This window comes from Tenrec ecaudatus, chromosome 1 (genome assembly GCF_050624435.1).
Source record: "Tenrec ecaudatus isolate mTenEca1 chromosome 1, mTenEca1.hap1, whole genome shotgun sequence".
Taxonomy (NCBI): Eukaryota; Metazoa; Chordata; class Mammalia; order Afrosoricida; family Tenrecidae; genus Tenrec; species Tenrec ecaudatus.
This window is the reverse complement of record NC_134530.1, coordinates 171,237,551-171,253,904: the sequence shown is the minus strand read 5'-3', so window position 1 is coordinate 171,253,904 and position 16,354 is coordinate 171,237,551. Positions and strand designations below refer to the sequence as shown.

The window sequence follows — 16,354 nt, the reverse complement described above, 5'->3', positions numbered from 1 at the left end:
GTTGTCCAAAAGAAGGCAGATAGAAATCACAACAAATTGCTCTTCCTGTTCCGGTATGCAGGCCCCACCCACCAAGAGCACTGAATGAATATGAAAGGGTTGTGGGTGTTTCTACATCAGCAGAGGCCTGAGTTCCTTTTGAGCCAGGCTCTCTGCTGTCTCAGGCGTCTCTGTAAAGTAGCATGTCTCCCAGACACTGGGAGTGCTTTCTGACTCTGCAGCTGCTGCTCTGTCTATTCCTGGAGACCAGCGTTCAAGGTACTTTTCACAAATTGTCCTCTGTGTGTGTGGGCAGGGGTGGTGGTGGGGCACTGAAGGAATTATCAGGTGGAAAGGGGAGACGTGGTATGGCCTAACCGTAGATGTGGCATCTGATCTCTAGGCAGTAGATACTTCCATCTCAGTGATAGGACTGGTGTTGAACTTGAGGAGCCTGCCTTAGCATCAGATCGGGCTTCATCTTCTTTTCTGGAGATATGTGACAAAACGCATGACTGTGGGGGAGAAGGGGAAGTAGGTCTCTTATATGCAGTATCGCATGGTGTTTTGCAAAATTGTGGGTAATTTTTTTTCTCCATTTTAAGCCGAGAGGAAACTCCCCACCGATGGCTGCCACATCACGTATGCTTAGGCACGCTCTGCTCTCTCAGACATTGGAGACTCGGTCCTCTGCCTAAGTGACGGGGTGTGTCCTGAGTTGAGGTAAATTATGTTGTCATTGCCCCAAAGACGGATCAAAACTGCAAGGAAGAACATTGCACTCTCTAGAAATAGGCTTCTGAATGAGGATCCAAGGTGCCTTGAAGGAAACCCAAATATCAGATAGGGATGAGTGAGAGTCCCCTCCTCTGCTAAGGTTCTTTCTTGGCTCCCCTCGTGTGCCTAGGGTCTGGGCTAAATTTTCCTTTCTCTGTTACAGCTACCCAACGCTGTTTCTCTACCCAGTACCCGCCTTCCCAGGCCAGCTGAGAAGCACGAATGAAGTTTTTGCTTTTCTCACTAAACCCCCAAATGAAAAGCAAAACAAACAAGCAAAAGAAACAGTTGTCCTTGACTCGCAGTGACCTCCCAAAGTGTCAGAGTAGAAATGTGCTCTGAAAAGTAGGGGTTTCAGAGGCTGATGTTCTGGGAAGTAAATCACCAAGCCTTTTCTTCACAGGCATTGCAGGGTGGACTCAACGCTCCAAGCAAGTTTTTTGTTAGTAGCTGAGTGTGTTAACTGTTGGTACCCTCCAGGGACCCCTCCAGAGAAATGCGAAGACATGTTTTATTTAAAGGCCTTTAATACTAACCAATCCTCAACGGATAAGGTTGACACAGGACTTGGCAGTGTCTTGTTCTACTGTTCATGGAGTTTCCACGAGTGGAAAGCCAATTCTGTGACAACTGACAACAGTGGCCACCACTACAAGGGACTACACGGAGTCAAAGATGAGGAAACGTAGGCATAGTGAACATCATCATAGCATTATGATTGGGTAGAACCCTTAGGGAAAGAGGCCTGGTAGCGTAATTAGTTAAATGTTGGGCTACTAACCATAATGTCAGCAGTTGAAGCCCACGAGTTGCTCCGTGGGCGAGAGATGAAGCTGATCCTTCTTGTGAAGGTTGATCCTAATGGGTGGTTTTCCTTTGTCCTATAAGATTGCTCTGAGTCAGAATCAACTCAAAGGCAGTAGGCTTGGTTTGGGTTTTTACCTTTTAGGGAGATGAGCATATGATGCGTGGAGGATGCCAACTGGCCGCTCAAGCAAGAGCTCAGTGGGTGGCATTCCTTAAGGATTCATGACTGTGGATTCAGAGCTATCAGGGCCTCTAAACTGCAGCTAGTGAGGTGGCTATCCAAATCTTCATGTTTCAATTGAGAATATATCTCTCAAAAAGAATGAAGCATTCTCCTAAGGGTGCTTGGGTCTTACTCCCAAACTGTGCTAACGTGATTATGCCCCCTTTTTCCCTTTAAACAAACAACTTTTTATTGTAAATTAGGTGAAAGTTTACGGTGAAGATCAATTTCTTTCTTTGTTTTTTATTCTGCTCCCGTGTGCTCTGATCAGATAGGTCCCTCTCCTGGAGCTGAAGATCAATTTGACGTTCAAAATTCATACATAATTTTTTTCAACTCATCTGTTCCAGTCTTCTGAATGCATCATCGATGGCCAGCTTCCTCCTCGTGTTTCCTGTTTCCAGTCTTCCTTCTTTCCTAGCCTTCTGACCTTGTCCTTCCGTGAATTTTTCTCTTTTGATTTTAAGGGGTTGATTATTCTACAATGGGGGTGAGTTCAGTTCCAAACCTGAATAGGGACCACAGTAATGGGGCCCCACCTCTCTCTATGTGGCCTGTAAGCTTTGGTCTCTTCTGTGATTTTGACGTTTGTTCCACATATTTCTCCTGCTCTATGGTCTTCTAATGTGATCTCTTTCAGGGCAGTTGGCAGTGATAGGTGGATACCATTGAGTTCTAGTCTCAGGATTGTGGAGGGTAATATTTGCATGACACATTAGTTCATTAGACTAATTGTTTCAATATCTAATAACCATGCTTTCTTGAGATTAAATCCCAGGAACCTTCAAACCAAACTCAATGTCAAGAGCCGATTCCAACTCCCTATAGTACAAGGTAGACTGCCTCTCAGGTTTTCCAAGACTGTACCCCTTTCCTTCTCCCATGGAATGGCTGGTGAGTTCAAACTGCTGACCTTGCAGTTAACAGCCAACACATAACCACTACGCCACCAGGACTCCTGTCCAGAGAAACTAGATTGAGGTTGATGTATATTAATCTCTTCAAATATAAATTATATCTACAGCTTGTCATTATTTTACCCCTTTGACCACATCTCAAGGAGTCCTGGCATCACAGTGGTTAAAGAGCTTGATTGCTAAGCAATCAGTTAACTGTTTGATCCTACCAATCACTCCATGGTGAAAAGATAGGGCAGTCTGCTTCTGTAGCGATTTTCAGATTTGGAGACTCTAAGGGGGAATTTATATTCTGGAAGCCATTCCTGAACTCCAAGTTCAAGTAATAGTCTCGCTCTACTGTAACTCTTTCCATTTCTTACTTTCCTCATTATAACCCCTAGCACCAATAGTGCCATTGTCCAATTAACTGTGTATAACCCACTGAACTAGAAGCTCCCTAAGAAGAGAGACTCTATCTTGTTCATCAATGTATGTATGGCCTAACACATATGAAGTGCTTATTAAACATTTATTAAATGGATTAATAACTAAACACATTGATGTATGTATGTATGTATTATGCATGCATGTATGTATGTATGTAAGGAAGAAGAGAAATATGAGGCATGATTTCAGCCATGCTGGGTCACAAAGTACTCTGATTGGTCTCCAATTTCCCACAGTGACTATTTCAAACCTTCAACCTTATCTTCATGGACCCTTACCTAAGTCTTCTACCCTCTCAACAAATAACTTGGCTCCTACTTCGAGGACAAGCTGAGGATTAGAGGTCATTAGGCGAGAAGCCCCTGGGTTTCATCTGCCAACTAGAAAGTTCTTTATGTTGCCAGTGGTCCTTTCTGCTGTTTCTTCCTCAGATGCTGAGGTAGCCTTCACTACAGTCAAGACGCATGGCCTCACCTCTGTCCTGGGTCCCTGCAGTCATCCCCATTCCCTTTCCTGGTTCCAGTTTCTTTCCCACCCACTGGCTCCCTTCCTGTAGTTTATCAATAGTATAAGTTTTTGTTAAATAAAAACTGAAAACACAACAAAAAAATCTCCATCTCTCACGCTACTTTATCTATTACCCTAATGCTCTTCTCCCCACTCACACTTAAATTTACTAAAGTAATAATTGTATTATCTTACAATTTTTGTTTCCCATAACATCCTTGGCTTCTTGTGATCTGATCTTCCCATTTCAGGAAATACTACCCTGCTCATCTTGTCACCCACGACAAAAATCTGGGGTCTTTCTATCTATTGCAAACTCACTTCCTAAAAGGGCCTGCACATACGTCTGAAACAGTTGATTACCTCAGCAAGTTTCAGGTAACTGTACAGCAATAGCTCTGAAACATTTCTCTCTTTCTTCATGAGGAGTTTTTCTGGAAATTATATGACTTGATTTCAGAGTGGTCAGAATTTCCTCCCTACACTCCTGGGTCTCCATCGTGGGTGCACCCTTTGGTGTGACATCATAACTTTCTCTGATGCTGATGCACATGTTGTCCCTTTTGAGTTCTGCTTTTCTACATTAAAAAAAAGAAGCATGGGTGGGTACAGGCAGGATATAATTTTCAGTGATACAGACATAGTTTTTTTTAATCTTAAACATCTAGGCATATTACCAACTACCCCTGAATGTGGGAATCTTTCAAAACTGCAGCTTCCTTTCCCTGCCTTCTAAAACTGCGATTGTTAGGAACTGTGAAAATGGCAGGGGGGCTGATTTTCTCCCCTCTCAGCTGAAGTTTAACATCCTTTTCAACATTTTCAAGTAAGAACAACAGGTGAAACCAACCCCAAATCAAAATGTTTGCTTCCCATGCCCCTTCCTCTGGTCTTTTAGAAAACTCCAGGCTTCGAAGAGTCTAGAGCCATCGCAACAAATCCCACTCCTGATGCCCCCCCCCCCCCTGCTGAAAACAGCCTCGAACACCATTTGGCCTCTTGTGGTTATAAAAAAGAAAAAGGAAATCCATCTCCATACCGGCCCAAGCCCAATTGCCATCAGGTAGAGAGAGGTCAGATAGACCACCACTTTCCATCTTATTTTACCCTATTCTTACACCCACTATTCCTCCCAGAACACGCTACTACTCTGCTGGATTGAATACTCTATTGCAGTGCCCACGCAGGGCTTAAAGACAATGCTCACAATGAGAGGGGCTTAATCAGGAAGTTAACAGATGACCACAGTTCAGGGTCATTGATTATTAAGAACGTAGTCTGTAGTCCACATTAGCACCTCTCCTCAACTCAAACCCAGTCCTGGTCCTCAGCCTCTCAGCCACAAGGTCCGTGGCTTCTTTCTCCATGGTTCAGGAAACTTGCTCACAGCTCTGTCCTTAGACTCCTAAACTCAGCCCCTCTGCTCTGTCTCACGGTCTCCTTGCCTCCGCCTCTGGTCTTAGTGGGGCATGGCCTCTTCTTCCTCCCTGAGGAGGGGATTTCAAATGTGTTCCCCTGGTGGCTCTTCTTCCTCAATGGTGCCAGAATTCTCTCTTCCTCCTCCTGAGGTGCTGTCTGATACACAGGAGAACGCCCACTCAAACCGACCAATCCTCTATTCACGTGGTCCCCCCTATTCACGTGGTCTCCCCCCCACCCCCCATGCAAGTATCTGGTGAAAGTTACAGAGGCAGGGATAGAAGAGCCATGTTAAGAAAGTTCCCTTTACCATGGGAATATGTCAAGATTTTATTAACATGCTTTAATATTTGAAGAGAAATACTTAACTATGTCAGGATTGACCAGCCTCTAACACATCATCATGGGTCTGGTAGGCGCAATTGTGCAGCCTAATAAGTAAAGGTTATAGTAAAGTCATAGAGAGCATGAGAGACAGAAGAGAGATGGAAATAATGGAGTCAGACACATTTCATAGTAGCATGCTCACCTCAGCCTCACTTGGTGGTCCACGTGAAGAGAAAGAGAGACCGAGAGGGGGGGGTGGGGGGGTGGGGGGGGAGAGGGAGAGAGAGAGATTTACTGCTAACAAAGGCTTTTATATTCTCTGGGAACGTGCAAGCCCCCTAATTACAGGTGAAGACATACGTCACAGGAAAGGGTTGTGCTATAGGTAATACAGTAATGGGATGGGGTGTGATCTAGGGGTATCCATGTAATAGGAAGGGGAGGTAATGGGGGTATACATGTGACAAGATGAGTGGATCCTAGATTCAGGGAGGCAGCTTCATTTTGGATATCACTGAGCCAATTTGACCTGTTCTCTGGCTCACTATAGAAACCATTATCAGTAGGGTGTAAACCCCACCTGCAGGAACCAAATGGATTACTACAAGCCTTTATGGAGAAGTAGCCCATTGTCCTTAACTGCAGGAAGTGGGTCTTACTTGTGGTGGGACCAGACAGTAGTCTGGCAACTGACTGCTTTCAGGGAGGTAATTTGACAATCATTTACCATTAGATGCAAGCAGTGTCCTAAATCTAACATATATTTGGGGGAGACGACTTGGGAGAAATGTTTCTGTTTCCCACATAACTATACATAATAAAAACATCAATCTGTATATTTATCTCTTAATTAGAGAATTATGTTAGCAGAATATCTAACCCTTTCTCAATCCCAATTTGTAGTATAATATTTCTGCATCAATATTGTAATTTGTATAAGTAAAATTATTCTATGTTTCTTCCATTTGTGAGTATAAAATAGTCTCAGGACTAGATTATATTTTTTATGGTCAGCCAAGCATTCTTTCTACTGCTTCGATCTTCAGGTTCATGTTGCTTTTTAAAATCCACATTTAATTATATATTTCATAATAAAATTCACTTTCCTTTTAGCATCCTTAAGTGAGGCTCCTGAAGCTGCTAAGTATACATTTCAAGGTTAAGTTTATCTGCTTTGCATTGACTCATAGGGATTCTAGATATTTATTTTAAAACAACAAACTCACTGCCTTCAAGTCAATGCTGACTCATAGTGATCCCCTTTGGGCCTCTGAGTCTGTTACTGGTTGGGAGTAGAAAGCCCACCCAGTCCTTCTCCTGTGGAGCTGCTGGTGATTTCAAACTGCCAACTATGTGGATTGCAGCCCAACTCGTAACCACTACACCACCAGGAGTCCTTATAGATATTGATGGATATGTGGAACTTTGAGGGCTATTCTCTATACCCTCCTATGTTGTTTCTTTCGAGAATTCCTGGGCAACTCCCCACTACTGTTCTGCTCTCTAGGTCACTCTCTTGTGGTGAGAGGCCCCTGAGGCCGTTCTCGCAGCAACCTTGTGCACAGGAGAATGACATGTTGCCCTCTCCTCTGCCGTTCCCACAAATGCTGCCAAGTTTGAACTCATTGTTACAACGACGGTGTCAACTCTTCTTGCTGAGGGGCTTCCTCTTTTCACTGACCCCGATGTCCTGCTTCAGGGAAAGCTCAGTCCCTCCTGGAAACACGGTCAAAGGGAACGAGAAGAAGTCCTAGTATCTTTTCCTCTGTGGAGCATTTTGTTTATACTTCTTCTAAGAGTTCCTTGTTTTTTGTCTCATGAGTTATCTTTTATTCATTTACTTAGGACACCATTGGGGTCTGGGCTTGCAATGATACTGGGACTTTTCTTACTTTGCCATCACATACCCTAGGCCAATAACCTGACTTTATGCTATTTCCTAAGTGTACTGATACCTCTCACTTTGAGACCATCAAGTTACACATGAATGCCTACTCAGGAGCTAGGACACATCATTAGGCCTCCTATTCCTCATTTTTCACTCTTTCAAATTCTGATTCATGTCCACAAAATATATTATTAGTCTACTCTCTATTTTACTTGTTTTATCACTATATTTGATGCAATAAAGTATGTTCAACCAGGAAGTGTTAAGCCTCTCAATAATTTTATACATACTATCAAGTGGTGCTGATACAAAAAAAGACGTAGGTAAAAATAATGAAACAATAATAGTATATAATCTTTATTCAATGACTAGTAATCTTCCAGGTGTTACTGTCAGAGTTTTTGCATTAATTATTTAATCTTCACAATAACTATGAGAGAAATACTTTCAGCAATTCATTTTAAAGATGAAACCACAAAGTAATGGAGGTTAGTTAACATGCATAAGTTTACATAGCCTATATGTGGCAGAGGCAGAAGCTGAATAAGGCAGTGTGATTCTAGAGCTTATACTTTTCAACATGGTGTTTTGAGCAAAAAGGGAATAAGATTCATAAAACTCGTGTGTGTGTGTGTGTTTGAGTGTTTTACACTCTAGTGATAGAAGCAGGACCAAACCCAAACTGTCATCAATTCAGTTCCAACTCACAATGACCCTATAAGACAGAGTAGAACTGCCCCTTTGGGTTTCCAAGACTATAAATCTTTATGACAGCAGACAGCCTCATCTTTCTCCGTCAGAGCAGCTGATGGATTTGAACTGTTCGCCTTGCAGTTAGCAGCCCAATTGTGTAACCTGCCTCACCACCAGGGAACCTTTTAGAGACAGGTAGTAGATATTAAGATCATTTCACTATAACATGGATCCTAAGATATAGCAAGCACAGGATGTATATCTTTCCGCTGCCCCCCCCCTCCTTCCTTAACCACTAGTGATTAATGTGGGGTATGTTATTTCTCAAGGATATGCCTAAGACCTATTGGAGAACTTGCGAAGGATGATCTCGGTCAGTTGTCAAGTGGAGTAGGGAGAGGTTTTTCCCTGGGGGCCATTTGATAATGTCTGAAGACAGTTTGAATGTCACACCTGGAAATATGTTATTGGAATTTGGTGGGTGGAAGCCAAGGATGTTGTTGTTTAATATTCTAAAATACACAGAATAGCCCCACCCCCCAACAAAGAATTACCCAGACTAAATTGTAAATAGTGCGGAGGCTGAAAAAGCCTGGTTCAGGCCATCTATTACCACAGACTTCCAGTAATTCATATACAAACAAGTAGCAAAGTGAGAGAGGGACCATCCTGTTAGCCTATATGCACAAGGAGCCAGAGACCATTTGCATCGCTCATTGCTGATAATCAAAGGCTTGCGCAGTCCCAGATACACAGCGGTTGTTCAAAACTGTGCGTCGACTGATCTGAATATGTGAGAAGAATGAACAGATATAGATCAATCTAAAACACTGTAAATAAATGCCTGCTTGTATCTGTACACGCATGTATGCGTACCTGATGCATGGTAAGTGCAGAACGAGGAGATAATTGGTTGGAAAATGGATAAAGAGAAACTTGAAAGCCTTGGAGATACAGGTATTTTTATCTGTTAGTGGTTACAAGTTATATTTTAAGCAAGTTATGCTTCATAGGGAAAATATAGAAGAGTATCTTTATATCCTCCAGGGAGGGGAGGATTTCTTAAATAAAACATTTCAAGTTGAAAGCAAAAAAAATGTATTACAGAGAGTGAAGAGCCATAAAGATATATAGATATAGGTATAGATGATATAGATCTACAACTAGACCCAGACCTAGATATGATGTTGAAGAACAAGACCTTATATAGCAGCAGAAGAGACCAAGTGAAATAGGTCAGATGTCCTCCTTCTTCTCTTGTTAGCTTCTTTCTACTATTCTTTCTCAATAATTATGCATTTCAGTAATGTGTATATTTTGTTCTCCTCTCTCCACAAAAATAGAGCAATCGTTTCTTCATCTTGAACCTTCTAGAGATACTCTTTTTAAAAATAATTTTATCGGGGCTCATACAGCTCTTATCACAATCCATACATACATCAATTGAGTAAAGCAGCCTTATACATTCGTTGCCCTCATTATTCTCAAAATGTGCCTTCCACTTGGGTTCCTGGAATCAGCTCATTTTCCTTTTTTCCCTGCCCCTTCCCCTCCCTCCCTGCTCCCCCCTCCCTCATGAACCCTTAATAATTTATAAATTATTATTTTATCTTATCTTACACTGCCTAGTGTCTTCCTTCACCCACTTTCCTGTTGCCCATTCCCCAGGGAGGAGGTTATATGTAGATCCCTGAGATCGGTTCCCCCTTTCTAACCCTCTTCCCTCCTGGTATAGCCACTCTCACTGTTGGTCTTGAGGGGTTCATCTGTTCTAGATTTCCTGTGTTTCCAGATCCCAACTGCACTGCTGTGCTTCTTCTGGTCTAACCAGGTTTGCAAGGTAGAATTGGGGGGTGAGGGGGTGGAAGCATTTAAGAACTAGAGGAAAGTTGTGAGTTTCATTGTTGCTACACTGAACCCTGAGTGATTCATCTCCTCCCCACTACCCCTCTGTTAGGGATGTCCAGTTCTCTACAGATGGGCATTGAGTCCCCATCATGCACTCCCCTCATTCACGATGATAAGATTTTCCCCCCACCTTTGTTGTTTGAAATCTGGTCCCCTCGGCCCTTCATGATCACACATGTTGGTGTGCTGCTTCCATGTGGGCTTTGTTGCTTCTGGGCTAGATGGCTGCTTGTTTACTTTCAAGTCTTTAAGTCTTCAGATGCTATATCTCTCAATAGCCGGGCACCATCAGCCTTCTTCACCACACTTATTTATGCATACCTTCGTCTTCAGCGTTTATGTGGGGAAGGTGATCACACAATGATGGTTTTTGTTCTTTGGTGGGGTTCGGGCTAATTCTGGTTGGGGCCGGCATATGGTCCAGTCTCTTTGTGTATTCCTCCGCGCTTTGTTGCCCTCTTGATTTGGTGTGTCATGGTGGGGTCTGTATGCATGTTCCAGTTCTGTGGGGTCACAACCAATACTCTTCCCCTGGTGAGTTAGTGCCCTGTTTCCCCGATCCCCACCCCGTTTCTCCCTCCACCTGCCCCACTTCCCCTTCTTTATGTTGGGCTCTCGTGTACCTCCCTAGGTGTGGCCTGCCCTCCCTCCAACTATCTATGCTTCTACCCATTTATTGCGAGATAGGTGTTTATTCTTCTATTCCTGGTATGTTGATTGTACTTACATCAGGGGACTCATGTTATACCTGTCCTTCTGAGTTTGGCTTACCTCGCTTAACATGATTCCTTCCAGCTCTTCCCACGAAACAACGTGTTTCATGTGATCATCCGTGCTTTTCAGTGCTGCATAGTACTTCATTGTGTGTATGTGCCAAAGCTTACTTATCCACTCATCTATCAATGGAAACTTAGGCTGTTTCGAAATGTTTGCAATTGTGAATTATGCCACAATAAGCATTGGAGCGCATATGACTGGTCATGTTTTATTTGCTGCTTCCACCGGGTATATGCCCAGTAGAAGGATGGCTGGGTCATAAGGTAGATCAATTTCCAATTTCTTTAAGTATCTCCAGATTGCTTTCCACAGAGAATGTACAAATCTACATGACCACCAGCAGTAGAGGAGGGTTCCTATTTCACCACAGCCCCTCCAACACTTGTTGCTCTCTGATTTGCTGATTTGGGCTAGCCTCGGGGGTGTTAGGTGGTGTTTCATGGTTGTTTTGATTTGCATTTCTCTTATCGCTAATGACCTGCAACACTTTCTCATATGCTTATTGGCCATATGGGTCTCCTCCCTAGTGAGAGTTCTTTTCAGTTCTTTGGCCCACTTCCTTAGGCAGTTAACTGTTTTCCTCTTTTTGCAGGTCATGATGGTGTTGTAGATTTTAGTATTGAGCCCTTTGTCCAATGTGTCATTATTAAAACTCCTCTCCCAGTCTGTGGGTTGTCTTGTCACCCTCTTGGTGCACAGGTACACAGGTGCTTTATTCTTATTAAATCCCACTTGTCAATTTCCACTTCACCTGTGTGTGTACCCTTCCCTATTGCAGTGAGCCTATGAGTTCCCTGGGCCAGTGCTCTGAGGTTAGTCCCAATTCCCTCCTTGATGATCCTGATGGTTTGGGGCTTATCTTCTAGGTCTGTGAGCCACCTTGAGTTTATTCTTGTGCATGAGGTGAGGTAAACATCTTGTTTCATCTTTCTACATGTGGATATCCATTGTTTGCAGCACCACTTGTTAAAAAGGGCATCCGCTTCCCACTTGATGGTTTTGGGACCCTTGTCGAAGATCAGTTGTCTATATGCTGATGAATTTACTCTTGGGCTTTCTATTCTTTCCCACTGGTCTGAGTGTCTGTCATTGTGCCAGTACCATTGCTGTTTTGATCACTGTAGCTGTGTAACAGGCATTAAAATCAGGTGAGGCGAGTCCCCCAACTGTGTCCTTCTTGAGGAGTTCTCTGCTAATTCTGGGTTTCTTCCCTCTCCATATGAAGTTGGTGGTCAGTTTTTCCAATTCTTTGAAGAAGGTTGATGGTATTTGAATTGGTATAGCATTGAACTTGTAAAGTGCTTTAGGTAGGACTGTCATCTTTACTATGCTGAGCTTTCCAATCCATGAACAGGGGATGTCCTTCCATTTGTGGAGGTCGCTTTTGGTTTCCTGTAGTAAGGTCTTATAGTTATAAGGGTCTTAAAGTTATAATTCCTACATAAGGAATTATATAGGTCTTTAGTACATTTTGTTAAATATTTTCCTGGGTATTTCAGTTTGTTCTTGGCTACTGTGAAGGGTACTTCCCTCTTAATCCCCTCTTCCTTGGCCTTGTCCGACGTGTATAGAAAACCTACCGACTTCTGTTTATTGATCTTGTATCCTGCTACTCTTCTGTATTCCTCTATTGCTATAAGTACTCCAGCTGTGGAGCTTTTGGGGTTTTCAATGTACAGGATCATGTCGTCTGCAAATAGCGATGGTTTCACCTCCTCCTCTCCCATTTGGATCCTTTTGACATCCTTCCTCTGTCTTATGTTGCTAGCCAGAACCTCCACAATGATATTGAATAGATGTAGGGACAGGGGGCATCCTTGTCTTGTACCCCTTTTCAGTGGGATTGTTCTTGTCTTTTCTCCATTGTCTATGATGTTGGCCATTGTTCTTTCATAGATAGTTGTATAGGCTTGAGGAACTTGCCTTCCAATCCTATCTTCATGAGTGTCTTGATTAGGAATGGGTGCTGGATGTTGTCTAATGCTTTTTCTGTATCTATGGGTATTATCATATGGTTTTTATACTTTTTCTTCTCGATGTGATGTATGATGTTGATGGATTTTTGGATGTTAAACCATCCCTGCATCCCTGGGATGAATCCTACCTGGTCATGGAGGATGATATGTTTTATATATTTTTTGTATTCTATTGGCCAATATTTTGTTAAGGATTTTTGCATCTATGTTCATTAGAGATATTGGTCTGTAATTCTCTATACCTGTGGGGTATTTTGCCTGTTTGGGTATCAAAGTAATGCTGGCTTCGTAAAATAAGTTTGGGAGTTTGCCATCATCTTCTATGTTATGGAATACTTTGTGGAAGATTGGTATCAACTCTTCCCTGAATGCTTGGTAGAATTCTGCTGTGAAACCATCTGGCCCTGGGCCTTTTTTCTTGGTAGGTCTTTGATGACACTCTCTATTTCTTCCTTCGCTATGGGTTTGTTGAGATTCTTGATCTCTGTCTGAGATAATCTGGGGGAGAGACTGTTTTTCCAAATATTTATCCATGTCTTCCAGGTTTCTGAATTCATTAAAATACAAACCTTCATAGTACTTTGTAATTACCCTTTTTATCTCATTGGGGTCTGTTGTTATTGCCCCTGATTCATCCCTCATCCTGGCTATTGATGTTTGCTCCTTTCTATCTTTGGTAAGCTTTGCCAGAGGACTGTCAATTTAGTTAATTCTTTCATAGAACCAGCTTTTAGCTGCATTTATCTTTTGCATTGTTTTCTTGTCTTCCCACTGGTTTAACTCCGCCCTGATTTTTATTATTTCTTTTCTCTTGCTATTGGAGGGGTTGTTCTGCTGACTCTGTTCTAGTTGTTGGAGGTTTTGTGTTAACATATCTGTCATACACCTTTCTTCTTTTTTCATATATGCATTTAATGACATCAAGCTACCTCTGATAACTGCCTTTGCAGTGTCCCATAAGTCTTGATACGTCGTATTTTCATTCTCATTAATTTCTAGAAACTTCCTAGTATCCTCTGATCTGGGCTGTACTCATTCATGTCGCAGGAGATCATTGTTCATGCTCCAATTGGTTGCCCTTGCTTTTCTGGACATCCTCTTATTAATCTCCAGCTTTATGGCATGGTGATCTTAGAGAGATGACTGGATAATATCTATGTGTTTGAATTTACTCAGGCTGGACTTGTGTCCCAGCATGTGGTCTATTCTTGAAAAAGAACCATGTGGATTTGAAAAGAATGTGACACCCTTTGCTTTAGGATGAAAAGCTCTATAGATGTCTATCAGGCCCTGTTGCCTAATTACATTGTTTAACTCTCTGGCCTCTTTGCTGAGCTTCTTTCCCAGGGCTCTGTCTTTCTCTGATAGTGGAGTATTAAAGTCACCTAGTATGATTGTTGATTCTGTGATTTTTTTCCATATTTTTAATAGTTTGATGAAATTCACCGCACCAATATTAGGAGCATAAATATTCAATATGCTAAGTGCTTCCTGGTTACTGAAACTTTGAGCATTATGTAGGGACCCTCTTTGTCTCTCTCTCTCTCTCTCTCTTTTTTTTTTTTTTGATCTTTGTCTCTTTTTATGGTTTGGATCTTGAGGCCCATTTTGTCGGAGATTAAGATAGCCACCCCTGCCTTTTTGGAGTTACCATTTGATTGGTAAACATTCTGCCAACCCTTAATTCTTAGCATATTCTTGTCTGTGCGCTTAAGATGTGTCTCTTGCATGCAACAGATTGATGGATTATGTTTTCTAAGCCAGTCCTCAAGCCTTTTTCTTTTAATGTACGAATTGAGTCCATTGGAATTCAAAGTTATTATCACTATCTGTGGATTCATAGATGTCATACCCTGTTTTGTGTTTTGGGTCTTTACCTATCTCACTTCATATCATTGTGCTGTGTTTGAGTGGAGAGTTTCTATCTTGTCCTCTTTTCCATCTGAGACCCCGTTGTCCTGGTAATTGTTGCTGGCATGTTGGCTTCTAGATGGAGATGAACTATATGGTGGTCTCCTGTTTGTTCTTGGTGGAGGTTGATCTTCTGGCCATAGTGAGTCAGCCAGAATCTTCCACAGGGTCAGGTGACTTGCAGCATATTCTTTGAGTCTTCCCTTGTCCTGGAAGACCCTTATCTCACCATCTGTCTTAATGGATAACTTGGCGGGGGGGCATTTTTTTTCTTTCAGCTTTTGGAAGATGTTGCTCCGTTCTCTGCCCCTCTTCATGATATCTGCTGATAGGTCTGAGCATATTCTTACCTGTGCTCCTTTGTATGTGACTGTCCTCCTTTCTCTTGCTGCTCATAAATTTTCTCTAAGTTGGTTATTTTTACTAGTATATGTCTTGGTGTGTTCTTCTTGGGATTTAGCCTAGCTGACGTCTTTTCTACTTCCTGTATGAGTGTCTGGTTCTCCCTTGTTAGGATGGGAAAATTTTCTTCCAGAAATTCCTTTGCTATCTTGGCTGTTGACTTGTGTGTTGCGTTGTGCTCTGGTAGACTGATTATTTTAATATTATTCCTCTTCTTAGCATCTGTCATTGATCACAGGCTATCTTCTGTTTATTTAATTTTCCTATTTGACTGTCTTTCTCGCTTGCTTAGGTTTGTTGGAGTGTTCTCGAGATCACTGATACGGTTCTCTGCCTCCTGAAGCCTAATCATAAATTCTGTGACCTTGTGTGTGGCTGCTCCTACCTCCTCTGTTAGCTCCTGCAGTTCCCTTTGGTGGGTGGATTTCATTCCCTGTATTGTGGACTTCATCCCCACTATCATTGCATCCTTATTCTGGGTTGCTTCCCTTAGCTTCTGTATTTCTGCGAGCAGACTTCTGTAGATTTCCTTCTATGGCAGATCTGTATCTGTTTCTTCTATGAGAGACGTTAGCTCTGCTACTAGGTTTCGTCTCTCTGAGGTTTTTTTTCTTTTTTGGTTGGGAGAGAGGTGGTCTGTTGAGTTTTCCTTGATCCTTTCATAGGCCCCGTGCTTCTGGGAGGCCAGGGTAGCTTTATCTGTGCTACTGCTAAGGTTTCTTTCAGGCGACTGCCTATGACCTACTATAAGGATGAGGCAGACTGCTTTGTAGGCAGAGTTCCCAGATGGCTTAGTGACCCACAGTGTTGAGATAGTTCAACAATTGGAGTGGGGACTGGAGCTCAGTGAGTGCCCTCCGGCTGCTTTGACCTGGTTCGTTAGGGTATCCTTAGCAGCCGCTTTTTGTTTAGTAACAAAAAAGAATTTAAAGGGTTAAAATTTTTAAAATAATTTTTAAACAAAATTTTGGGCAGAAAAAGAAAAAAATGAAGACAGAGGAAGAAGGAGAAGGTATAAAAGAGGAGAGAAAAGACGTGATAATAGTAGAGGTGGAGATGAAGGGGAAGGAGGAGACAGTGGAACACAGCCTGGCCCACCAGGCCGTGAGGATGATGTTCCTGAGTAGAGCAGCCAGTCCACAGAGAGAACAACATGGCTGGCCCCACTATGAGAAATTAAGCCAATCAGTGACTAAGGGCGATACAGTGGACTGCACCGGAGACACAGTGTGGGAATTGCACCTGACCTGATCCCACCACACCGAGGCAAAGCACTGGGGGAGTGTAGTGGAACAGCAAGGGAATGGAGTGGCAAGGTCCCCAGGGAATGCTGAAAGTGGAATTTGGGGCCAGGGCGTGGTGTCCCAACAGTATGGACTGGAAAACGCTCCTAAGGGCCAGCAAATGATCCTTG

At 42.7% G+C, this 16,354-nt stretch overlaps 1 protein-coding gene across 1 annotated transcript in view; it reads left to right on the top strand.

Annotated features, from left to right (window-relative positions):
* The first annotated feature begins 127 nt into the window (after window positions 1-127).
* CD48 (CD48 molecule) overlaps window positions 128-16,354 on the top strand; it is a 31,844-nt gene continuing 15,617 nt past the window's right edge. The window contains exon 1 of the mRNA XM_075540444.1: window positions 128-258. Within this exon, the coding sequence (XP_075396559.1) occupies window positions 183-258 (76 nt within the window). The 5' untranslated portion in view covers window positions 128-182. The remainder of the gene's footprint in view (window positions 259-16,354) is intronic.